Source organism: Sceloporus occidentalis, unplaced genomic scaffold (genome assembly GCF_023333645.1).
Source record: "Sceloporus occidentalis isolate IW3139 unplaced genomic scaffold, rSceOcc1.0.p SCAF_1, whole genome shotgun sequence".
NCBI classification, from domain to species: Eukaryota; Metazoa; Chordata; class Lepidosauria; order Squamata; family Phrynosomatidae; genus Sceloporus; species Sceloporus occidentalis.
In genome coordinates this window covers 5,824,698-5,851,020 of record NW_028316981.1, presented here as the reverse complement: position 1 = coordinate 5,851,020, position 26,323 = coordinate 5,824,698, and the positions used below count along the sequence as shown (strand labels likewise).

The window sequence follows — 26,323 nt, the reverse complement described above, 5'->3', positions numbered from 1 at the left end:
CCTTTTCTGTCATGTCTCCTTGGATTTTAAGCCCGAGGACAGGGAACTGTCTAATTAACAATTTGTAAACTGCTCTGAGAGCCTTTGTGGCAGAAGAGTGGGTTGTAAATACTCTGAATGAATGAACAAAATGCCACAGCTCCATCCAACAGAATCCTGTGGTGTGTAGTTTTGTAAGGCATCAGCACTCTTAGGCAGAGGCAGCTCAAGGCCTTGTAAGTGTCAAACTGCATAGGATGGAGCAACAACACTTAAAAGTGGTGTTAATCCGCATCATTTCTACAGTGTAGATACATCTCAAGATTTGAAGCAGTCTACCTATCCACTAGGCTGAGAATAGTAATAGTAATAATAACGTATCATTTATTATTATCATTGAGGCCTGTGGTGATTCAGCAGTTAAGACGCTGTCCCTGATGATTGCAAGGTTGCAATTTGGCCTAAGTACCGTATGATGCTCCCGCCCCTAGTCCCAGCTTCTGCCAAGCTAGCAGTTCGAAAGCATATAACATTGCAAGTAGGTAAATAGGTACTACTTCAGTGGGAAGTAACAGCGTTCAATGTAGTCATGCTGGCCACATGATCACGGAGTAGTCTTTGATAAAACTGGCTCTTTGTCTTAGTAATTGAGATGAACACCACTCCCTACAGTCAGACATGACTTGACAACCTTGTCAAAGGGGAAATCATTATTATTATTATTATTGTTATTATTATTATTATTATTGGGAGCCCTGTGGCACAATGGTTAAATGCTGGTACTGCAGCCACAAGGTTGTGAGTTCAATCCCAGGAAGGGCTCCAGGGCCCACTCAGCCTTGCACCCTTCTGTAGGTCGCTAAAATTAGTACCCAAATTAGCTTACACATCGTAAACTGCTCAGAGCAGGCGTCTTCAAACTGTGATCTTCCAGATGTTTTGGACTTTTGGGAGTTGAAGTCCAAAACACCTGGAGGACCAAAGTTTGGTAATGTCTTCGAGAATGCTTAAGTGTACTGATAAGTGATATAGAAATGCTATCATCATCATCATCATCATCATCATCATCATCATCATCATCATCATCGGTCCCCAAACTGTGCTCTTTTAAGTGATTTTTGGACTTCAGATCCTAGAATCCCAGATTATTGGCTAGCATGGCTGAGGCTTCTGGGAGCTGAAGTCCATAATCTCTTAAAGGGTACCGTTTGAGGACCACTGTATTGTTGTTATTATTATTATTTCCATGCTCCTGAGCCCCCCAAAACATATTCTAAATACCTCATGCTGCATATTGCCAGGATAAGAAAACAGCTCACTTCAAGATTAATAATGATAATAAAGCAATAATTAGTTTGTTAATATTATTAATCATGAAGTGAGCTTTTTTTCTGATCATAGCAATATGCAACATGGGATATTTAGCGATCTTTTTGGAGGGGGCTCAGGAGCATTCAGCAAATAACAACAACAGAAGTCCCCAAACTGTGCCCTTTAAGAAATTTTGGACTTCAGCTCCCAGAAGCCTCAGCCATATTAGCCAATAGCCTGGGATTCTGGGAGCTGAAGTCCAAAATTCCTTAACACAGTTTGGGGACCACTTTTTGGGGGGAGTTCAGGAGCATTCAGCAAAGATGATGATGATGATGATGATGATGATGATGATGATGATGATGATGATGATGATGATGATGATGATTTCTCTTCCTCCTTGCATTCCCTCCCTCCTTCCCTCCTTCCAATGTTCTTTGCAGAGCCACAGACCCTCAGGGGATAGAGTTGGAATGCCTAGAGAGGCAAAGAAAGACACTTCCTGCTTCAGTCCTCCATGGGAAGAGGAAGTGGTGTCTCCCAGTGCCACTCTAGGCCTCTCTCCTCTCTGTCATTTTAACCCTGTAATGGGCTGCTTGCTTCTAAGGAAGACATTTGGAGATCTTTATCCAACAAAGGTTTCTTTTTCTTAACTGGATGACCCCTCCTTTGCCAGCAGCCTCTGCTCTGGGGCCACACAGAGAAAGAAAGAAAGAAAGAAAGAAAGAAAGAAAGAAAGAAAGAACCACAGATGCACCCTCCTCCATCACCTCCTCCTAGGGAACTATGGGATTTGTAGTCCAGGGAGGGGTGGGTTGAAGGCACCCAACAACATCAAATGTGGATTTCTCAGTACTAAACAGGGCTGTTTAACTACAACTCCCAGAATCTCCTTCCCAGCTAAAGCACTCTGGGGCTTGTAGTCCAACCCATGATGTGGAGGGAGGCCCAAGTTGGAGAAGGCTAGCTGGGGGCTGTTGCTGTTGGTTGGAATAGAAAAAAAGCCTCTATAAGGAGGAAAGTGACATTGTTGGTGCTGTTGTTCCTTTTTGGGGCTGGGCCTTTATCAGAGGTCCTTCTGGAACCTCATAATCTTCCTAAAGGAAATTTGGGGAGCAGGACCAAAGGAAGAGCCTTGAACAGGGGCTGTGGATGGAGGGAAAGTGGGAAGACTCAGCTGCCCCTGAGACAGGGAAAGGTCCCCATATTAGTTGGGCCAAGGTTGAGAAGATGATGGAGATGGAGGAGAAGATGATGGAGATGATGCTCTGGCCAGAAATGCAACGCTGGCAGTTCAGAAGTTTTGGCTACCAAGTGGATGAAGGACCTCGAATGCTTTGCCACCGACTCCACACTCTGTGCCACCAGTGGCTGAAACCAGAGAGACACACCAAGGCTGAGATCCTAGACCTGGTGATCCTGGAGCAGTTCCTGGCTGTCATCCCTCTGGAGATGTCAAGCTGGATCAGGGAATGTGGGGCAGAGACCAGTTCCCAAGCAGTGGCCCTGGCTGAAGGTTTCCTCTTGAGCCAGGCAGAGAAGAAGAAAGAGGAAGAGTGGCAAGTGAGCAGGTTTCAATCCCTTGCTGATGACCAAGAGAAGGCATGGCACAGCACCTTCACCTACACCAGTGCTCCTCAAACCGTGCCCTTTGAGGAGCTTATCACAATTGGAAGTATAAATGGTGATTAACCCATCAAAATCGCGTATTCACAATTAACATTTTCACACGACGTTCAAAGTGTCATTATCCCAGGAATATCCCACAATAATTGTGCAATTGCGCTAACGGTTTTCACTCGATGCAGCAGTGAAAAACAATTATAGCAATAGCAAGTACATTTCTATACTGCTTATCAGTGCACTTAAGCACTCCTTAAGCGGTTTACACATGTCCTTTTATTATTTTATTATTCTGCTTATTGTTACAAAGCTGCCTCTTTGTAATTTTTGTTTGTTGTTAACTGCCCTGGAATCGATCTCAACCTGTGGTGACCAGTGGATGAGACATCTCCAAGACTCCCTGTCCGCCACTGCTCTGCCTAGCTCCTGTAAACTCATATCTGTGACCTCCTCAATAGAGTCCATCCATCTAGCATGTGTCCTTCCTCTGTTTCTACTTCCCTCCACCTTTCAGAGCATTATTGTTTTTTCCAATGAATCCTCCCTTCTCATGATGCATCCAAAGTACAACAGCCTCAGTTTTGTCATCTTGGCTAATACCCTGAAGTAAATCCATAAAAAAATATTTAAAATGAAAAGGAAAGAAAGAAAAGAAGCAGAAGTTTCAAGAGATTGAAAAATAATGTCGGAGGGGCTTGTCTAATTCAGTAAACATATCTGGTCTTCTCACCTGTGTCTCAGGTACAGGAGGCAATAAACAAACCAGACCCTCAGTTTGTAGAAACAGGGTCTACAAAGAGGCCAGTGCTCAGATGGATCACACAAGAGAGCGACACAGGAGCCGACTCTTTGGGTAAGCATTTGTTCAGTTCTTGGCTTCTCTTTCCTGAGTATACTTGGGATTCGTGAGCAGCTTCTTGATTCACAGAATCCTGGAAGGGATAGCAATGACCACTGAATCCAACCCCTGTCAAGGAAAAACACAGAGCTACAGCACTCCTTTAATTTTTTTAAAAAATTAAACCACCACAAACCTCCAGACATATACACAAATTTTCTATATTTTAAAAATGGACAAGGAAAACACACCTTCTGATTGTGAGTTCCTGCATGTCAGGGGTTTGGCCTGGATGGACCTTGTGGTATCTTCCAACTCTATGATTCTATGAGTCTATGATTCTCTGATGTTGTATGCATTTAAGACATTTCTGACTTATGGTGACCCTAAGGTGACCCACAGAGTTTTCTAGGTAAATCTCTTCAGATGGGTTTTGCCACTGCCATCCTCTTAGGCTGAGAAAGTGTAATTTGCCCATGGGTTTACATGGACAAGCCGGAATTCAGACCTTGGTCTCCAGAGTCATAGTCCAACACTCAAACCACTACACCATGCTGGCTCATTCATCTACCTAACAAAACACACCTACCTAACAACAACAAACACAAACAAACAAACAAACTAAAAACACAAAAACACACAAAACAGGGAAACAATACCTTCCAACCTACTTGACTATGGTTCTTCTACATATCTAAATCCCCTTAGTTTATTCAAGAGTCAATAGAATGATTAAAACAATCTTAAAATCATGTTATCTCACTACAAATAAATATTCTTCCTAAGGACGTAATTAAAATATAAGTCAGTTTTGAAAAACAAACCTATTACGTATCACTCTTTTAAAAGCTTAAAACCATAGGAGAATGTCCCTTATTCTTCATGTATTCAATCAACATCATCCATTATTTCTGAAAATGATCCAAAATTTTCTCAAGTACAGCTAAAGCCCTCCTGGGAAGCAGCCATCCCACCTATGTTTAAAGTCCTTCAATGAAGGAGAGTCCACAATCTTCCAAGGAAAGCTATTCTACTGTCAAACAGCTCTTACGACCAGGAAATTCTTCCTAATGTATAAGTGGACCTTATTTTCTTATAATGTGAACCCACTGGTCTGTGTTTAGTCTCTGGAGCAGCAGAAAACAAGCTCACTCCATTTTGTACATATCATACCTTCAGAAATTTACAGATGGCATCTCAATTTCTTCTTTTGCAGGCTAAGCGTACCAACACCCTCCATAAAGCTTGGTTTCTAGACCCATTACTATTTTGGCCACCTTCCTCTGGACATTCTGAAATACAGTAAAGGCACCAGATTCCCTCTGATATTGGAAGCCAAGCAGGGGCAGCTCTGGTTAGTACTTGGATAGGAGATTCAATCCCAGGTGATGTAGCCTATGTTTCAGAGGAAAGAACTGGCAAAACCACCTATGAGTATTTCCTGTCTCTGAAAACCCTGTGAAATTCATGGGGTCACCATAAATCAGCAGACACCTTGAAAAAACATACACACAAGGAAGATCCATCTATCCATCACTATTTATTTACCTTTCTCCCAAACTGGGACTCAAAGCCTCTTATTAAAAGGCAGAAATGCACTAAAAATGTTGTTGTTGTTGTGTGCCTTTAAGTCTTCCAACTTATGGTAACCCTAAGGTGACCAATCATGGGTTTTTCCTGGCAAAATGTGTTCAGAGGAAGTTTGCAACAACAAAATTAAAATGAATAGAATAGAATCTTTGTTACAGTCATAGACCAACACAGATAAAAGGGGGATACAGAATAAAAGAAGGTAAAACACAAATTAAAAACATTACTAAAACTATTTAACAGAATTTTAAAAACAGAATTAAAACTACTGTATGTAAAAATCTTACTTTAAAACACCGTTGTAACGCAGTACTATTTCAATCTTAATTTTGTATTTTTTTAAAACTATGGTTCAAAATACACTGCAGAAACAATCTAGTTTGAGACCACATTAATTGCCCTGGCTCAGTGCTAGGGAATCCTGGGAACTGTAGTTTATTATGGCCCCAGAGATCTCTGACAGACGAGGCTAAATGTCCCACAAAAGGCAAAACTACAGTTCCCAGGATTCCCTAGCATTGAGCCAGTGTAGTTAAAGTGGTCTCAAACTGGATTATTTCTGCAGTGTCTTTTGGACCTACGTGCAATAAAAACACACACTGTTAAAAACATTCAAAATTACGATTGAAGCAGCATTAAGCAGCAACAGTGTTTTAAAGTAAGATGTTAAATCGTTTTAAATCTCTTGTTGTTTAATGCAGTTTTAATTGTAATTTTATATATTTTTAACTTTTTAAAAGCAGTAGAATGAACTGACACTAACTGTGTAAAAGCACTCCTGGCCATCTCTTGATTGAGTCAAGCCACCTGTAATGTGGTCTTCCTCTTTTCCTAGTGCTTTCAATATAATGCAGTTTTATATATTATATAATCCTATCAAAACATTACACAATTAGCTGATTTTTATTTGATCCCTCTCCTAACACAGCATTCACCATTTTCACAGCTACTGGACACTGGCTGGAATCCAGGAATGGAGGTATCAAATGGTTATTAAGCATCTTCCTACTTTCTTTGTCTTACTCACAGGTTGTGGAATGACCCTGGTGCTTTGTTCCTGTCCTTCTACTCTTCCTGATGAAGCAGAAACAATTGCTGTGGCTGAGAATAAGGTAAGAGAAGAAGAATAAAATGAGTAGAAAACAGACTGGGTGCATCTCTTTTGCTGTAACCTCCTTCGGTATCATATCAAAATTGCCTTGTTGATCCAACTGCCTGCCTGTAAGAAGAAAAGCCCTCCCTTCAGCCACCATCTTGGGGGGAGAGAGGCCTGTTATGCTTGTTTGTTTGTTTGTTTTACTTTGTATTGTACTTCCTGTTGTACACCGCTTTGATCTACTTTGGAAAAGCGGTATATAAATAAACATTATTATTATTATTATTATAGAAAAAATAGAGTTGGAAGGGGTCACAAAGGCCATCTAGTACAAACCTCTGTCATGCAGAGGAATACACAGGCAAAGCACTCCTGAGAGAAGGCCATCCAACCTCTGGAGCAGAGGTGACAAGCTCCACATGCTAAAAGATAGTCAACTGTTTATTAGTGTTTAAAGAGCTTTTTAAACACTAATAAACCGTTGACCATCTTTTAGCACATAGAGCTTGTCTCCTCTTTGTTTGCTGCTTGGCTATGTGCTTTCAGTTCCTTACCTATAACACCATCCTCTGCACACACTCCATCTTATTAACATCTTTTTGAACTGTGTTGCCCAGAACTGAACACAGTATTTTAGGTGAGGCCTGACCAAAGCAGAATACAGTGGCACTATTATTTTCCTTTATCTAGACACTATACTTCAATTGATGCAACCTAGAATCCCATTGGTTTTTTAGCACATCATACTGTTCACTCATGTTCAACTTGTGGTCTACTAGGACTCCTAGATCCCTTTGACATGTACTATTGTCAGAGATCATGAGAGATTTATAGTCCAAAACATCTGAAGGATTCCAGGTTGCCAACCCACATTGTGGAAGAATGAAGGACAATAGGAATAACCATAGAAGAAGCTTTAGTATAGAACCTCCTTCCATATCACCTTCACTGTATTTTGGGGATTGTAGCATTAACCAATGGGGAAAAACACTTCCTTCTTCCAGGATCTGGTGACCTTTGAGGAACTGGCTGTGAATTTCATGGAAGAGGAATGGGCTCTCCTGGATTCAAGCCAGAGGGCTCTACATGAAGAAGTTACATGGGAGAATTGCAGGAATTTGGCTTCTCTGGGTAAGACCCACTCATTTGATTACCTAAGAGCAGAGCTCAGAAAAGTCAGGGTTTTTGTAGTAAAACTACTGGCATGGTAGGTGTGAGGTTCTGAGAATTATAATCCTGCATGCTGTTGATAGTCTCAAGTAGAGTAGAGCCATTGAATCAGAGCTTTACATAATTTTTGGCTCTGGACTATAGCATAAATCTTTTTGGGCGCATGCTTATATGGCTTGTTGACTTGAAGGGGGCAGTCTGGGAATTATAGTCCAGTAAAGCATCTCTTCCAGGCTCTGTGTATTAGACTGTTGATTGTAATAACACTTTAATTTTGCAGTGTAAGAAGCAGCCTTATAGGTGTGAAACAACTATATCCGGTCTCCCTCCTATCATTCTTGGGCAAGGTGATCATGAGGGCAGTTGCCTTCCAACTCCAAATTGTCTTGGAGGAAGCTGATTATCTCGGCCCATTTCAAACTGGCTTCAGGGCGGGATACGGAGTTGAGACTGCCTTGGTCGCCTTAGTTGATGATCTCTGTCTGGGCATGGACAGGCGAAGTATGGCCCTGTTGGTGCTCTTGGACATCTCAGCAGCCTTCGATACCATCGACCATCGTATCCTTCTGGATCGCCTGAGGGAGTTAGGCTCCATTCCTACTTTTCGGGCAGATTCAAGATGGTGATGCTGGGGGACAGCTGCTCTTTCAAAGGAGAGCTGAAATCTCACATCCCTCAGGGCACCATTCTGTCCCCAATGCTGTTCAACATTTACATGAAGCCGCTGGGTGAGATCATCCGGAGACATGGGGCGGGGTGTTATCAGTACGCTGATGACACCCAAATATAGTTCTCTATGGCAGGATACAGACCACCCCTTTGGGGCAGCCTGCAGCCGCTCCATTCAGGCACGGATTGGGGCCAGGGCAGCCACAGCAGCCCCAATCCAGTGCTTTTTGGGACCAGGGAGAAGCAGCAAAATGCCACTTCTCCCTGGTCCCGAAAAGGGGTGTCCTTGGGGCTTCATGCCCCATGACACCCCGGGAGCCACAGCCAGGAGAGAAAGGGGCCGCTCGGCCCCTTTCTCCCTGGTGCCGTTCCTGCAGCTGTTTGTGGCTGTGGGAACGAGGTGCCCTCCAGAAGGAGTTCCGTTTTGGAGCTCCTTCCAGTGCCACTGTTAGGCCGCCACAATCGGCCTGACGCGGCACAAACATGTCACACCCGCGCCACGCCATTTGGATGCGGCACGGCTGTGACGTCATAATTGCGGCACCCATGTACACAGGGCGCTGTCATTATGCCACCAGCAGTCCGTAATAGGGTTAGGGAGCGTGTAGATGGTGCGTGCTCCCTAACCCTAATACTGACGCTGGTACACTGCTTTTTGGCGGTCTGTACCGCACCTATATCTACAACTGCAGCAGCGACTAAGGATGGCATCTCTCCTCTGAATGCCTGTCTTGGGTCGGTAATGGGCTGGATGAGAGAAAACAAACTCAAGCTGAATCCAGAGAAAATGGAGGTATTTGCTATAGGTACCTCTGGTTCAGGGAAGGAGATTTGTCAACCAGTCTTCCTCTAAAAGATGAAGTTTGCAGCCTGGGAGTGCTACTGGACTTGTCCCTAGAGCTGTCATCTTAGTTGGAGGTGACGGCCAGGAGTGCTTGGTACCAACTTTGGCTGATATGCCAGCTGCGTCCCTACCTGGACCAGAGGGACCTTGAAGCAGTGGTACATGCACTGGTAATCTCTCGTCTGGATTTTTGTAATGCGTTCTACATGGGGCTACCCTTGTACCAAGTTCAGAAGCTTCAGTTGGTTCAAAATGCAGCAGCCAGACTGGTCACTGGTTCTTCCAAGTCTGACCGCATAACACCTGTTTTGAAGTGTCTTCACTGTCTGCATTATCTTCCGGGCACAGTGCAAGGTGTTGGTTATTACCTTTAAAGCCCTACATGACTTGGGCCCGAGTTAATTGAGGGACCGCATCTCCCCATATGATCCGCCCCACACACTCAGAACATCTGGTAAGAATTTACTGGAAACACCATCTTCCAAATATGTCTCCACATCCCAAAAGGCCTTTACAATAACGGCCCCGAGAATGTGGAATAGTCTTCCTGAAGAGCTCCGTCTCACGACCCCCTTGGAAACATTTAAAAAGAGACTTAAAACCGTGCTCTTTCATCAAGCTTCCCCCCCCCCCCCCCCGAGGAGTGATGACCAATATGCCTGTCTGACAACGATATTCTGCCTTGTCCCTGGATGTTTGATTGTTGATGTTTTGATGTAATATTTTTTAGATTGTGTATGTATCCTGTAACCCCGCTTCAATCCATTGGGAGAGGCGGGGAAACATAAATAAAATTTTATTATTAGTAGTAGCAGTATCGACTTCCCAACGAGCTTTTACAATAGCCGCTCCAAAACTGTGGAATGGTCTCCTGGAAGAGATCCGCCTTACTACCTCCTTGGAAGCATTTAAGAAGACACTTAAGACGGCTCTCTTCTGGTGAGCTTACCTACCTGACCTCATGTAGGGGATATCACTCCACTTCTTGACCATAATATAATCCTACTGTTATTGCCATAGTTGCCATAGACAACTAATTAGTTTTTAATGAAAAATTATTGTTATTGTATTTTATCGATATGATTTGTACACATTTTATTGGCTGTAATCCTGCCTCGATTATAAGTCAGACCCTTAGTCTATCTAGCCCAGTACTGCCAACTCTGCTAGGCAGTTTTCCTGTGGTTCAAGTAGGTTCATTCCTAGTTTTGGATGGTCACTGGCATTCTTTAGTCAGTTGCTGTCTAAGTGCTAACTGGGCCCAGTCCTTTTTAGCTTCTAAAATCAGACAAGGTCAGCCATATTCAGAGTTTATGTTTTCTGTTTTTATGTAGTTGTAATTGATAATAGTTGATTGGGTTTATTTCCTGATGTGATCATCTGCTTCTCCCTGACCAGATTTCTCTTTGGATTTCTTTAGGTGATGGAAGAGAGGGAAATAAAGATGGAAGACAACAGAAAATAAAAATTAAAGAAAAGCAGAAGTGGCAGGACAAATCCTTTGTTCCTGAAGAAAATGACTTCCATGAACTTCCAGTACTTGAAGAATATTTGGAAAGAAACAGAAATGATATTCAGAACCAGGAGAAACTCTTTACATGTTCAGAGTGTGGGAAAAGCTTAAATCAGCAGATATACATTACTGAACATCAAAGGATTCACACAGGCGAGAAAACATATAAATGCCATGAGTGTGCAAAGCAATTTGATCTTAGCATAGGACTTACTTCACATCAAATGGGGAACAAGGCCTACAAATGTGTGGAATGTGAGAAAAGCTTTAGGTGGAGCTCAAGCCTTAAAAAACACCAAAGAGTACACACAGGGGAAAAACCCTACAAATGCTATGTGTGTGGAAAGCAGTTCAGTTGCAACTCTCACTTTAATAAGCACCAAAGAATTCACACAGGAGAGAAGCCATACAAATGTTATGAGTGCGGACAGAGCTTTAGGCAGAGCACGCACCTTAAAAGACATAGAAAAACTCACACAGGAGAGGAACCGTACCAGTGTTCTGACTGTGGAAAGCAAATCTGTTACAGCTTACAGGTCAAGTGGTCCCTCCCATCCCATAATCCATGCAGATGATTGTGGAAAGAGGTTCAATATGAGCATCCTCATTAAACGACATAAAATAATTCATACAGGGGAGAAGCCCTATAACTGCTCAGGGTGTGGAAAGAGCTTCAGTGATAGCAGACTCCTTAAAATACACCAGAGAATCCATACAGGAGAAAAGCCCTATCAGTGCTCTGAGTGTGGTAAGAGTTTTAGGCAGAGCACATCCCTCAGAAGACATCAACGAATTCACACTGGTGAGAAGCCTTACCTATGCGCCGAGTGTGGTAAATGTTTTAGTCAAAGCTCACATCTCAAAAAACATCAACCAAGTCACACAAAGCCATCTACACTTTCTGAATGTGGAAAGCAATTCGATGACAGTACACACCTAAATTGGCATCCGATAATACCCCTTGGGAGGGATACTTCAAATCTTAGAAATGACTGGAATGTGCATGGGCTCTTGGTGGACCACAGCCTTTCTTTTTAAAAGAGGAAAACTCAGGATGAAATGTGTACAGAAGCAGGGTGCACATCAGACCTTAACAGCCGGTGGACAATTCACACAACAGCCCAACTGTATAAATGTCCACACTGTGGTATGTAAATAAATAGTTTATTGGAGTGATTAAACCTTAACAAGCAGCAGAACAATGATAGAAATGCTCAAAATGTGATTTATAAGTAATTGGAATTGATTTGATCAGTCAAACTTTAATAGGAAATGGAGAATGCAAACATTGCATCAACTATAAAAATCAAAGGCAGACAACCCTCCACTTATGGGTCCATTTTTTAGCCATGCACTCTGCCTCACACCCACTACTGTATTTTACCCCTTCCAAAAACAGCAAATGATACCTCTAGGAGTACCTTTCACCATTTTTGATCATCCCTTCCTATGACCCTGTTTTGGGCTGATGAGGGCCTTTTTTCAAAACCACAGAAAAATCCTTCAAAATGCCACACGTTAAACAGTCTTTGCTCCCTGGAGGATTCTGGGGCAATTATTTGCTTTTTGGGGAGAAAATCTGAGGGCTGAGATACAACCCTGAGCGCTCACTTTGCTTACTTCTGGTATAAATTCTCAAAATACGTGAGAAACTTGTCAACACAGCTGAATTTGGGCAATGAGCCTCAGTTGAATCCAGCATCCTGCCAGGTATGTGAGTAGCCTTGTGATCTGACATACTTTCACAGTTACTAGGATAAGTTGGTGGGTAACTCCACTGGAGCTAAATATAATGGGCTTGTCTCTCTATTTAAGCTTGAAATTTTGTCCTGAGATCAATTTTTATTACTTTACACAGTCTTGGTTTTGCAATGATGTTTGATTAAATGATGTGATAATGGCCATTGGTTCATTCTTTTTCTGGATCAGGTCTTCAGCCTCTTCTTTTATTTGGTGTCTGCAAATTTGATAAGCACTCTCCCCATTCTTTCATCCAAGTTGTTCATAAAGATGTTGAATAGCACTGGGCCCAGGACAGAACTGCAGGACCCAACTGGTCACTTCTCCCCAAGGTGAAGAGGAGCTATTGCTGAGCACCCTTTGGGTATGGCTGGTCAAACAATTACAATTTCACCTGACTGTTGCATTGTCTAGACCATATATTATTAGCTTAAATAAATAAATAAATAAATAAATAAAATATGGCACCAATCCCTGGTAGTGCCAGCTTGGTGTAGCGGTTTGAGTGCTGGACTCTAGCAGACCAGAGTTCAAATCCTGACTCAGCCATGGAAACCCACTTGGTGATCCTAAATCCCACTCTCTGAGCTTCAGAGGAAGGCAATGGCAACCCACCCCCACCCCCACCTCCACCTCCGATAACAAATCTTTGTCAATTATTTGTCAAGAAAACCATAATAGATTCACTTTAGGGTTACCATGTAAGTCAGAAACAACTTGAAATCACACAACAACATCCCTGCATCTGTTTAAATCTAGAAAGCTAATGGAAACTTGCTATTTGGAAAGGCATTTCTTTGAAGATTCAGCAGGGTTGATGGAGCTCTGGTGCCACAACAAACTACAGTTCCCAGAATTCCATAGCATTGAGCCAGGCAGTTAAACTGGTGTCAAACTGAATTGTTTCTGCAGTGCAGATGGAGCCTTGTATTCCTGGGAGCTGTCCAGCAATGTCCAGACAGCTAGGAAATACCTTTATACCCCTTGAGCCAGCACTGACATTTGGGGACAAGATACAACAAGCGTCAGTATATAGCAGCTCCCAATTTTCTACTGTAATTGCAACCATGGGTTTTACAGCTGTGTCTCTTAAAGAACACCCTGAAATAAATCTTTGCACCTCAAAACATGTTTGGCAGCAAGACACATGATGAAATAGAAGAGATGACACCAAATAAGGATGGCTGCTAATATCCCAGAGTACAGGATCAGAATTCAAAATGGCTTTAACAGATTAGAGAGGTGGGTCAAAACTAACATATTGAATTTCAACAGGAGGAAATGTAGGAAACACACCTGGCATGAAAGCAGTACATGTGAAAAGGATCTAGGAGTCCTAATAGAGCACAAGTTGAACCTGAGCCAGTAATGTGATGCAGCAGCTAAAATGCCAATGCAATTCTAGGCTGCATCAATAGGACTGTAGAATCAAGAATATGGAGGGAAGTAATAGTGCCACTCTGTTCTGCCATCAGAACTATTGTGTCATTATGGTCACCACAGTTCAAGGCTGCTTAGAAGCCTCCCTCTCTTCACACCAGCTAAGGTAAAAAAGAAGGGGGGAAATCCTCTTAGTTTGGTACCAGTGCTGAGGTTGAAACATCATGGTAGTAAAGCACAATGATTAATGTGTCAAATTTGCATAATCAGAATGCAAATTAGTAATAAATAGGGCCCTTGCTATCCACTGAGGTTTGGGTCCAGGACCCCTGTGAATACAAAATTGTGTGGATGCTCATGTCCCATTATATACAACAGGAGAGGAAAATGGTGTCTCTTATATAAAATGGCAAAGTCACAGTTTGCTTCTTGGAGTTTATATATTGTTTTAATATTTTAAAGCTGTAGATGCTTGAATCCATGGATAAAGAACCCATAGATAATGAGGAGCGAATACAGTTCACCCTTGCCATATGCGGGGGATCTGTTCCACCAGCGTAGGGCAAATTTTGTATGTACTGGAGTCCCATTCATTTGAATGGTGGTGTGGTCCCATGCGCATGTGCCATTTTGTCCCAATCAGCTGAAGGAAAAGAAATCCCTACCAAGCCTGGCCTGGATGGAGGCACAGGGCGAGCAGATGTTCTCCTTTTCCTGGACACATCCTACATTTCAACCTTCTGTCCAGGAGGAATTCCAAAATGTCCTCCATTTTGAGCATGATTAAGAACCATGACACAACGTGACAACCTTGTCAAAGGGGAAACCTTTACCTTTACCTTTAGAAGCAGGAATTTATAAATAATAATAATAATAATAATAATAATAATAATTTTATTTATATTTTCCCGCCTTTCCCAGATGGATCGAGGCGGGATTACAAACCAATAAAAACACACACAAAATGCAACAATAAAATACAAGAACAATAGCAATAATAAATCCATTAAAATTAATTCATCACTGAATAACAATAGCAATTAAATTATGCAATGGTCAGAGAAGTGGAGCGATATCTCCTACACAAGGGCAGGTGGCTAATTACGCTCGCCAAAACAGATCCATTTTCAGTGCCTTCTTAAATGCCTCCAATACTGGATACAAATAAAATATATATGTGTGTATGAGTGTTTTTAGCTTATGTCTTCCATTTGGATCATGACTAAGAAGCATGAATTTACATTTATATTGGCATGTTTTGCTTTGATTTTGTACAATCAAAGCTAAACAATTACTGAATGGTCTACATTTTGTGGTGCCTCGTCCTCCTTTGTGGTTCTGGGCACAGGTTAAAAAAGATGTTGACAAATTGGCGCCATGTGTCCAGAGGAGGGCGACTAAAATGGTGAAGGGTCTGGAAACCTTGCCCTATGAGGAACGACTCAGGGAGCTGGGGATGTTTAGCCTGGAGAAAAGAAGGTTAAGAGGTGATATGATAGCCCTGTTTAAACATTTGAAGGGGTGTCATATTGAGGGAGGAGCAAGCTTGTTTTCTGCTGCTCCAGAGACTCAGAACAATGGATGCAAGCTGCAGGAAAAGAGATTCCTCCTCAACATCAGGAGGAACCTGCTGAGAGAAAGGGCTGCTGGACAGAGGAAGAGACTCCTTCCTGGGAGTGCAGAGGCGTCTCCTTCCCTGGAGGCCTTTAAGCAGAGGCTGGAGGGCCTTCTTCTCTTCTGTTGGGGATGGCGCCCCCGGCGGAATCGCTAGGAATGGCAAAAGGCGGAGGGAAGGCCACTTTGTTCCAGAGGACTCCAATTCCCAGAATCCTTGGCCTCTGGCTCTGACAGGCTGACATAGGAAGGCTCCTAGGGACTGTAGGGAGAAGGGTCTGGAAGGGGGCCTGGCTGGACTCTCTGCCCCCAGAGGGACCCGGCTTTTTGGGTGGCGATGAAGGCCAGACGCGCGGCTTAAAGGGCGGCGCTCGTGTGGACGCGCCATTCTTTCCCTGCAGAGGAGGAAGGGGAAGGGAATCGGAGGGGTCCCTCATCATGGAAGGGAGCCGGGAGAGGGTCAGGGACTCGGTGGAGCTGGCCGAGGAGGAAGCCCGAGGGGCCGGGAGTGGCGGCTACGAAGAGAGGGCGGCCTCCTGGAGGAGGAGGAGGAGGAGGAGCGAGGGACGGAGGGGCGGCCCTGAGGAGGAGGAGGAGGAGGAGGAGGCAGCAGGCCCCGAGGCTATCCAGGCCTCCGCCGCCCCTCGAGGGCGCCCCCTCAGGACACCGGAGGAGGAGGAGGAGGAGGAGGAGGGTGGGCTGGGTGCCCCTCAGGCAGAGAGCATGGGCTCCCTGAGGGAGAAGGCGGGCGCCCTGAAGGAAGAGGGGCATGGCCCGCAGGCGGCCCTCCCAGAGAAGATGGGCTCCAGGGCCTTGCAAAGGGGCCTGGCCCTGCAAGAGGGAGCAGGGGTCTTGTCATCAGTTGCCTTGAGAAGGGGAAGGGACCCCTCGGGGGAGCAGGGGGGCTCTCTGCGGGGCACCCTCCCAGAGAAGGGGGCCTTCCTGAGCGAAAAGGGGGGCGCCCTGCAGGAGGGGGTGGATGTCCCTCTGGTTGCCCTGCCAGGGAAGAGGGACTCCCAGAAGGAGAAGGCGAAGGCCCTGTTTGGTCTTGAGGTGGAGCAAAAGGGCATCCATTTGTACAAGGGTTGTGCCCTGTGGGATGCCCCCTCGAAGGAGAAGGAAGGCGCTGCTACCCTCCTAGGTGCCTTGGACCACAATATCCCTGTGGAGAAGATGGGCACCTTGCAGGAGATCTTGGGCGCCCAAAAGGATGCCGCTTGGGGCTTTCTGTGGGATGACCCACTGCAGGAGAAGATGGGGGGCTTGGGAAAGATGGAAGGCCTCCAAGCAAAGGGGGAGATGGAGGACCAGAGATGGATATTGAATAGTCTGAGGGATGCATCTCAAAAGGATCTGGATGCCTCAGATGAAAAGAGGAATGCTCCGCAGAGCACTTTGCAGCATCTCTTGAGAGACGTCCAGCTGCAGGAGAAGCCAGGCGCCTTCCCTGAGGAGATGGATGTCCTCCAGGATGCCCCAGGGAAAGCAGTGGGGGTCCTACGGGAAGAGGTGGGCCCTGTGGGGTTTCCCCATGGAAGAGACGGAGGGGAAGGTGCATCCCACCCTGGCTGCCCTGTGGGATTTCACCCCATGTAATGCTGCCCTGTGGAAGTAGTAGGGGGTGTGTATCTGCCCCAAATATCACGTAGGTGACTTGTTTTATACATGCTCCAGGTCTTGGAGAGCATTTTTCTCCACTGTAAAAAATGAAAAGGGGGATCTGGAAGTTGTGAAAAGAGCCTAGGTGGCACATAAGGCCCATACAATGGGTCCCGTCCAGAAAGGGAGCGTATGAATAAAAGTAAGCAAATAAATACATGAATAAACCCTTTCCTTTTCCCTCTAAGCAAGACCCCCTCTGAACCAAGGGCCCTTTTGCACTGCAGATGTAGAGCAGGATGATTCCACTTGAATCACTGTTGTTAAGAAAGGTCTGTCCTGGGACTATATTGACCCACAGAGGCCTGAAATCATGGTAGAATTAGCCCCCCAGACACCCCTAGAGCTTGTTTAGAGGCAAAAATGTTTTTAATTTCCCCCCTCCATTGGATGTAGTCCTCTATGGTCTCTTGGAGAGAGCGAATGTGGTCCCTTGGACTCCCACAGTTCCTCACTCTGAAACACAGATTCTGTCAAACAATAATAGTACTTTGATTTCTCTTTATTTGCCATGGGAATCCTGGGATTAGTTGTGTGGTAAAGTACCAAAGCTTTCAGATAAATTCTGAGTAGTCCTCCTTAAACTAAAAATTCCAGTATTCCATAGGATGGATCTATGGCAAATAAAGTGGAATAAGAGCAGTATGATTAAGTCCAGTTGGCCCTTCATATCTTCAGGGATTCAATCCTGGACTCCCCTACAGATGTCAAAGACCTGAGACCTCAAGGCCGTGGTTTTTAATGGAGGTGCACCATGCATGTGGCACTGCCAATATGGACAATGGGGTGGGGCCATCCATAGGTGCTTCAGTCCACAGATGGCAAGCCCATGGCTGGGGTGGGCGGACTAGTAAGAACCCCAAGAAACTTAAAGGATGCTAACCACAAGAGGGACTGAAACTAAGGGGCTCTCTCCCACAGATAATCTATCTGCAGATTTGTTTTGTGTGGCTATAAATTATACTCCAAAAAGGGTAATTAGAGCAAATCTGAAGAGCTGCCCACACAGAGACACCTGAATTTTTCACAGTAAATTCAACCATCTCTTTTTCCCCCAGGTCCCTGTGTCCTTTGAGGAGGTGGCTATCCATTTCACAGAGGAGGAGTGGGCCTTGCTGGATCCAGACCAAAGGGCTCTGTACAGAGAAGTCATGCTGGAGAATTATGGGAATGTGGCCTCTCTAGGTACAAATGCTTTTGCCCTTTTTTGCCAAATAGATACAGAATTAATCTCTCTTTGCATCCCCTCCTTTTCTGCATATGTCTTTTATTGGGCCAGCCAAAGGCAATAAAGATATAATTGTTTCGTGGATTTTGGGTGATAACTGTACTATGTGGCCAACACAGCTGCCAACCTCTGGATATGTTTTCTGCATATGTCCTGTAATTTGTAGTTTGACCAGTTTCCTTCCAATTGCAGGTGAAAAAATGTCTGTAATGTTAGCTATAATTGTTGACTCATGCATATATGTATTCTTCTGTGACTTTGTTATTAGCAGTTCCTTCTCAGATTTTGGCGCCGAATAATTATGAGGGGATTTCTATGTGTTTTATCTTATACACTCAAGTTGGGGAAGGCTGGTCTGCACATTCCTAAATGATATTCAACATTTAGAGTTGTGCCTCAAGACAAATAGGATGAGATGAAAGGATAATAATGCAGGAGGGGAAATTAATCTGTTCTCTTTGTTACTTCTCTCACTCTCTAAGGTAGTGGCAAAATGTCAGTGATGTGTTCCAGATCTACTCCTGTTTGTGACAAAGTGGAAAGAGCTGTTCTGCACTCAGATCAGGTAAGAGAAGGTTCTCTGTCTCTCCTGACGATTTTCTAAGACCAGATTGCTCTCCCTGCTAGTTTCAGAGGCATGGTCCCCCTTCAGTGGGAGGAGCATTCCTCATTTCCAATTCAACATCCTTCAAGATAGCCTTCTTTCAGCATTTGTTGCCTTGCAACTTGCAAGTTCAGTCTGAACCTCTTGAGCGACCTCCTAGCAAATGATTGCTGTGTGCCTCACAGAAGAGAGATTTGAATCTAACGATAAAAAAGGACAGAGAATGTCTGGTCACAAAGGGCCTCAATAGGCCGGTGATAAAGGCCAGCCTGGGGATGGGATAGGGGCACAGCAACTGCACAACGTATGCCCTGACTCTGCCCCCATGCTGGCATGATGCAGTGCAAAAGGAGCGCCAAAAAGCTGCAGCGCCGGTGGCTCCTTTTTGAAGCTCCTTTTTGCGCTGTGGAAAGGCCAGATCAGGGCTGTAGTGTGTAGTTGCCATGGCCCCGATCCAGCAAAGAAAGAGGCGGCTGCAGGCCACCCCTTAGGGGCAGTCTGTTCAGCCCCAAAGAGTAGATAATCTAGTTACATGTTTTTGTTTATTTATTGTGTAATCAGAAATGCTCCGTCTTTTTTTCCAGACCCCAATTTCCTTTGAGGAGGTGGAGCCAGGACATTTTGCCAAGGAGGAAGTGGCCCTACTGGATACAGAACAAAAATTCCTGAAGAAGCCCATGGAGGAGAAGCTAGAGATCGATGCCTCTCTGAGTAAGGACCAAGTTTTTTTTAAAAAAAAGATCCTGAAGGCTTGATAGTTCTCTACTTCTCTTTGGGCTGAAACAGACAACCATGAAGGGGAAGATTCAAGCTTCCCTTTCTGAAGATGGATTGGGGCCACAGCAACCATGCTGTGGGCCCAATCCTCCTAGAAGCCAGCCAAAAAAGGAGCAGCAAAGATCTGCTCCTTTTTTTGGCCAGCAAAAAGCCGGCTTTTCCCACTCCACTGAAGCCCAAAGTCAGCTTTAAGGTGTTCCAGCAGTGTAAGAATATAAACGCTTCCAGCAAGAGGGAAAAGAATTAGAGTTCACAGGGGCCAGGAGATATACCATAACATAAGAAGTGTACATTTTTAGGGATCCAAGGAACCTCACCATTTATGGATTCTAGGAAGAGTCCTTCCTAGGATCCACTAAATATGCTCTGTGCTAGAGATAATTTTGGAGGGTTCCAACACCTTAGCAGTGTTTGAATGGGTATGATTTGGTACATTATGCTGTAAGCTTACATAGTTCTACAGTGAGACAAGCTTTCTCCATCAATAAACAGCATTCTAAGTACTTGCACATGGAATTGAAGGTTTTCTTCAGCTGTTCATTCAAAAAAGTAAATTATGATTTATTTTAAAAAGAGAGGGAATTCAACTAAGAAAAGAACTACGTATTCTTAAAACCCCAGAAAGCAAAATCAGTCCCTTTTGGCTTACATTCCTAGTTTGATATAGCTAACAGCTATACATTTTTCTCACTTTGATGTAGAGTTAAGATAAAATCAGAGCCTAATTTCTGTTAGGATTGGCCTTATCACCAAATGTCTGTGGACATCGTTTTTTGTGGGGTTTTCGGGCTATGTGGCCCTGTTCTAGCAGAGTTTCTTCCTGAGGTTTCGCCAGCATCTGTGCCTGGCATCTTCAGAGAATGTTTGCCTGGAAAGGACTTGGCTATAAATATTGTGTGACCTGGAAAGGCAGGAGTGATTTGCATGTGTATTGTTTTGTTGCTAATGGCAGGCATCAGGGTGGGAGGGTCTGCAAAAGAGGATTAGTGTCTGCTTGATTAGTGCTCATTGTCTGCTGGGAGATTTCTCATTTGCATTTGTTGAGTCTTTATCTTGCTATTTTTCAGGACTGGTAGCCGAATCTTGTTTACTTTAAGGGTTTCCTCTTTTCTGTTGAAATTATCCAGATGTTTGTGGATCTCAATGGCTTCCCTGTGCATCCTGACATGGTAGTGGTTGGCATGGTCCAGAACTTCAGTGTTTTCAAAGAGTATTTTATGCCCAGGATGGTTTGTGGCATGTTCTGCTATTGCTGATTTTTCTGGCTGGCCCAGTCTGCAGTGTCTCTTGTGTTCCTTGATTCTTGTTTGCACACTGCGTTTGGTGGTCCCTATGTAGACTTGTCCACAGCTGCATGGTATGCGGTATACACCTGCAGCTGTGAGCAGGTCTCTCTGGTCCTTGGTTGGGCGAAGCATTTGCTGGATTTTCTTCGTTGGTTTGTAAACCATTTGCATGTTGTGCTTCCTCATCAGTTTCCTTATTCTGTCTGTGTCTCCTTTGATGTATGGTAAAAATAGCTTCCCTTTGGCTGGCTGCTTGTCTTCACTCCTCTGGGTTTTCCTGGGCCTGGCAGCCCTCCTGATTTCTGAGCTGGAATAACCATTCGCCTGTAGAGCCCAGTCTAGGTGCTTCAGTTCAACTTCCAAGAAGTAGGGTTCACAGGTTTTGCTCAACAGAAAAGAGGAAACTCTTAAAGTAAACAAGGTCTGGCTACCAGTCCTGAAAGATAGCAAATGAAAACTCTCCCAGCAGACAGTGAGCACTATCAAGCAGACATTAATCCTGGTTTGCAGACCCTCACACCCTGAGGACTGCCATTAGCAACTAACAATATACATGCAAATCACTCCTGCGTTTCCAAGTCACACAATATATATAGCCAAGTCCTTTCCAGGCAAACATTATCTGAAGATGCCAGCCACAGATGCTGGCGAAACCTCAGGAAGAAACTCTGCTAGAACAGGGCCACATAGCCCGAAAAACCCACAAAAAACTATGGATGTTGGCCATGAAAGCCTAGTCAAAACCACTTTTATATTCCAGCATTCTCCACCATACATTGTTTTATCCTTGATTGAAAAATGTAATGTTTTCTTCCTAATTGCTTACATTTTCCCCTCTTTTTCAGCTAAGGATGTGCTTAAATCAACAATAGATAATCACTGGGAAGCCCACACAACAGAGAAGCCATTTAAGCATCTGGAGTGTGAAAAGAGCTTTAACTGTTTTCAGAGAGTGCAGACAGATGTTAAACCATTTCAGTGTCTTGAAACCAGAAAATACTTCAGTCAGAGTATAGCAGGCCTTGCTTACCACCAGCAAGAACTCATAGTAGAAAAACCCTATAAATGTCTGGAATGTGGAAAGAGCTTCAGTCAGAGTGGACGACTTATTATACATCAGAGAAATCACCCAAGGGAAAAAACATACAAATGCCTGGAGTGTGGGAAGGACTTCAATTCAGGTCCAGGCCTCACCTACCATCAAAGAATACACACAGGGGAGAAACCATATAAATGTCTGGAGTGTGGGAAGAGCTTCCGTGGTCATAATCAGCTTACAGATCATCAAAGAGTACACACAGGGGAGAAACCATTTCAGTGTGTGGAGTGTGGAAAATGCTTTAGTCAAAGTGGACAACTTACTATACATCAAAGAATACACTCAGGCGTGACGCCATACAAATGTCTTGAGTGTGGAAAGAGCTTTAGTTCGAGCACAGGGCTCAGCTGCCATCAGAGAACCCACACAGGGGAGAAACCATTCAAATGCCTGGAGTGTGGAATGAGTTTCAGTCAGAACATAAGCCTTACATACCATCAAGTAGTCCACACAGGGGAGAAACCATATAAATGCCTGGAATGTGGAAGGGGTTTCTCTAGACATGAGCTGTTGACCATCCATCAAAGAGTTCATACAGGGGAGAAACTGTATACATGCCAGGAATGTGGAAAGAGCTTCAGTTGGAGCACAAGTCTTACCTACCATCAAAGAATGCACACAGGAGAGAAGCCATATACATGTGCAGAATGTGGAATGCGCTTCCGTAGCCATCACCACCTTACTGATCATCGAAGAGTGCACACAGGGGAGAAACCATTTAAATGTTTGGAATGTGGGAAGTGCTTTGGTCAGAGCAATGGCCTTGCTCGCCACCAGAGAACCCACACAGGGGAGAAGCCATTTACATGTTTGGAGTGTGGAACAAGCTTCAGCCAAAGTGGACAACTTGTCATACATCAAAGAGTACACACAGGAGAGAAACCCTATAAATGTTTGGAGTGCACAATGAGCTTCCGTCAGAACAGAAGCCTTATCCGCCATCAAAGAGTTCACACAGGGGAGAGGCCTTTTAAATGCTTAGAGTGTGGCAAGAATTTTAGTCAGGATTCACATCTTATGTCACACAAAAGAATTCACACAGGAGAGAAACCATACAAATGCCTGATATGTGGGAAAAGTTTTCTAAGGCATGAATACCTAACCATCCATCGAAGACATCACACTGGGGAAAAGCCATTTAAATGCCTAGAGTGTGGCAAGGCCTTCATGAAGAGAGACTCTCTTCTTTGCCATGAAAGAATTCACACAGGAGAGAAACCATTTAAATGCCTAGAATGTGGGAAAGGCTTCAGACAGAACAGAAGCCTTAGTTTTCATCAAAGAGTCCATACAGGGGAGAAACCATTCAAATGCCTGGAGTGTGGAAAGCTCTTTAGACTTAGTGCAAACCTTACTGTACATAAAAGAATTCACACAGGGGAAAAACCATATAAATGTCTGGAATGTGGAAAGAGCTTCAGTCAGAACAGAAGTCTTATCTATCATCAAAGACTTCACACAGGGGAGAAACCATTTAAATCTCTGGAATATGGCAATTGCTTTGGCAACAGCACAGGACTTGCCTGCCAGCAAAATGAAACAATAAATAAACCATGGAGTGCAGTTCCGTGGTTTGTTTAGGTGAACCAACTACAAGTGGTAGTTATTGCATAGTGTGTCCTGTCGTGCTCTCCATATACCATAAACCAACCCTGGCTTTACATGTTGTGTGATAATGACCATTGAGTTGAGATCTTTCTTCACATCAAGTAATCTACATAGAAGAAAGAACCTTTAAATGTTAAATGTGGGGTTGGCTGGTTGAAACTAAGTTGGTTTAAACCAAATAACTTTAAAATAAAGCACTCCAATTTTTAAAAATTGATTAATCATTTTTTTAAAGTCTGGCTATTATTACTATTTTCCAGCCTTCTTACTGGAACAACCATGACTTTTAATTTAAACATTTTAACTTTTAAAAGGTTATTGGCAATTGTTTGTTGTTAGACCAGTATCTAGTGTCAGTTGTTTCTTTTTAATCACTTTATTTTGTAGTGCAAGAAATGACGTTAAAAAAACAATCCTTTAAATTAACGCACGTTCAAGCAAAATAATTTGCTTTAAAAGAGCACTTTATTATTTAAGCTACTTGCCATAACATCAAAACTGCATTTTTCTATTTAACCTTCTGATTTAGCCCTATATTTGTATAGTCTTACACATTCACAGGGAAAAAAAGACAACTGGTTTATCCCCCACCCACCCCAAAAAAAACAAAACCAACCAGCGTATTGTTTTGTTTTTAAACTTGTTTCTTCCCCAACCCTTGTGAAATGTGCTTTGATAAATAAATGTACATTGGTGAATGCCTAGCATACAAAAAGAACTTGGAAAAGAAACTCTCATTGTGCCTATGGTAAAACTAATGGCTGGAATACTGTCTGTTACATATACTGTATAGGTAACATTGCAAGTTATTATTTGATCACTGAGACCAAAAGCATCCAGCATTCCTCTGCAACACACACAATTGGCTTCCTTGTTTGCTGGGTGCCATTCCCCAGACATTTAGAGGCAAGGTTGTGACCAGGCAGCATCCGGCTGTGTTGGTGCATCCAATACAGCAAGACGCAGGCCTCCTCCTGGATTTCCAGGGTGTTCTTGAAGGACTCCTCAGAGGCCCAGGAGAATGACATAACCTTTCTATGTCTCTCTGCTAAAACACAGCTGGACATTGTCTTGGTATAGCTTGTCCTTCCCAATCCACTAAATGACTATAGTGGGGAGTGCTCAGCCAGTGAGGAAGGAGGTGGCATGCCCAGGGAGAGGAGTAGGAAGCACAACTACACCTGGCAGAGCTTTATATTCCCTGAAGTCCTTGCAGGGTCTTGAGCAATTAGAAATGATACGCTGTTGGCAAATGTTCAACCTAATTCCTGGTTTAAGGGAAGAATCCCTCTGGTGAGAGTTTTTATAACTCTTTGGGGAAAATATTAGGATCTTATATTTATTAAAACTTATCAAGAAGCCAAAGGAAGTGGTTGTAGAATGGATTAAAAAACCCAGCACTTTTGATTACCCTCCCCTCCTACAATAGGTACACACACACACACACACACACACATATGGATCATTTGTATTTAGGGTTTTTTAAAAGGGGAGTTTATAATCATGCCTGATTTCACTTCAAACATCCATTAAAGGTCTATCAGTATCTCTCCCCAATATAAAACATATATTTACATTGCTGATATTCTGAAATGCTGATTATAATTTTACAAATGGTTTAAAAACTGTATTTTTGCCTGATTAACAAACCGCTATGAAACCCTAGGCACCTCTGGCTCTAGAAAGCAAGATGTTTTGACACAATACTGAGGTGCAAACTTTGTATTTAATGCAAGGTTTTGGAGTAAAGTGAAAGGGGTGGTGTGAGAAAATTGTGTTTGTTTCTTTATTGTGGTATACCTCTTCAGTTTTTTCTGAGTTGTTTCTCTTTGAGACAACTACATTTTCAAGCACTTGATACCGAGCTTGTTCAGTTTTAATCCTCCTTTAGGCAAATTTGCATTGATTGACTTCTCAGTTATTTTTTGACCCTGTGGAAATTTCAGTTGTACGTCAGAGAATAAAAAGTACCTCATATCTGGGAGGATGTTTGTAGGTGCAGAATCAAAGGTATTTCTTCATCTAATTTGATGCAAAATACATCTGCATGAGATGAAGGATTTTTTTTAGTAGCAGCCAGTTTTCCTTTATGGCAAAGAATGTAACCAGGTTTCTGTGTCTGTAAAATACTACTACTATTATTTCCAATCTTCTTGTTTTGTGCTAAAAAAAATTGGCAAACCAATGCAAACCTTTGAAGGGTAAAATAAATAGGGAGAAATAATACACAATGATCTATCTAGCCCAGTAACAAAATATTCTCTATTAAGGGAAATGTCCCCCAGTCTTCCTGCAATGAAAGGCCATTCTTATGGTGTTCTTATTTATGTGTGATAAAATTAAACCAAATACTTTGCATTCTTGTTCCATCAGACTCCCATATTGCTGGCTACTGGTTTGACCAGGTATGTGTTTCTTTGTCTGCATTTTGATTAGATATAATTTCCCCATTTTGGTTGTGATGCACATTTTTGCATACTGACTTGGGTGGGGAAGCAAGGAGCTGTATCATTTTATGGCGGGTTACAAACCGCCATTTTGTACGTATTCACTATGTATTAGGATTAGGAAGGGGCGGTGCTTCCGCACCCCCCTAACCCTACTACGTAATGAATATGTACAATATGGCGGCAGCCGTTCCACACGGCCGCCGCCATATTGACTTAGCGGATGCTGTGCATCCGCACATCGCGTG

The 26,323-nt window shown here is 43.4% G+C and overlaps 1 protein-coding gene and 1 pseudogene across 2 annotated transcripts; both read left to right on the top strand.

The window, feature by feature from the left end:
* Positions 1-2,052: 2,052 nt before the first annotated feature.
* LOC149320489 (uncharacterized) lies at positions 2,053-26,323 on the top strand. Its single transcript, XM_089499821.1, has 6 exons — positions 2,053-2,979; positions 15,605-16,876; positions 18,085-18,211; positions 18,737-18,819; positions 19,443-19,569; positions 21,767-26,323. Exons 1-6 carry the CDS (start codon positions 2,443-2,445, stop codon positions 23,599-23,601), a joined length of 3,981 nt encoding a protein of 1,326 aa, XP_089355947.1. The 5' UTR covers positions 2,053-2,442; the 3' UTR covers positions 23,602-26,323.
* Positions 3,416-12,491, top strand: LOC149320490 (uncharacterized; annotated as a pseudogene). Its single transcript, XR_016278616.1, has 4 exons — positions 3,416-3,766; positions 6,371-6,453; positions 7,442-7,568; positions 10,541-12,491. The product of XR_016278616.1 is annotated as an uncharacterized LOC149320490 (transcript).

Bases quoted from the DNA above. Each gene is read 5' to 3' on its own strand.
- LOC149320489 (XM_089499821.1), top strand. From the start codon at position 2,443: ATGGAGGGAAAGTGGGAAGACTCAGCTGCCCCTGAGACAGGGAAAGGT. The intron at 2,980-15,604 runs TAACCCATCAAA...TGGCTCTGACAG, and splicing joins TTGGAAGTATAAATGGTGAT to GCTGACATAGGAAGGCTCCT. The intron at 16,877-18,084 runs GTGGGCCCTGTG...TTTTTCCCCCAG, and splicing joins TGGGGGTCCTACGGGAAGAG to GTCCCTGTGTCCTTTGAGGA.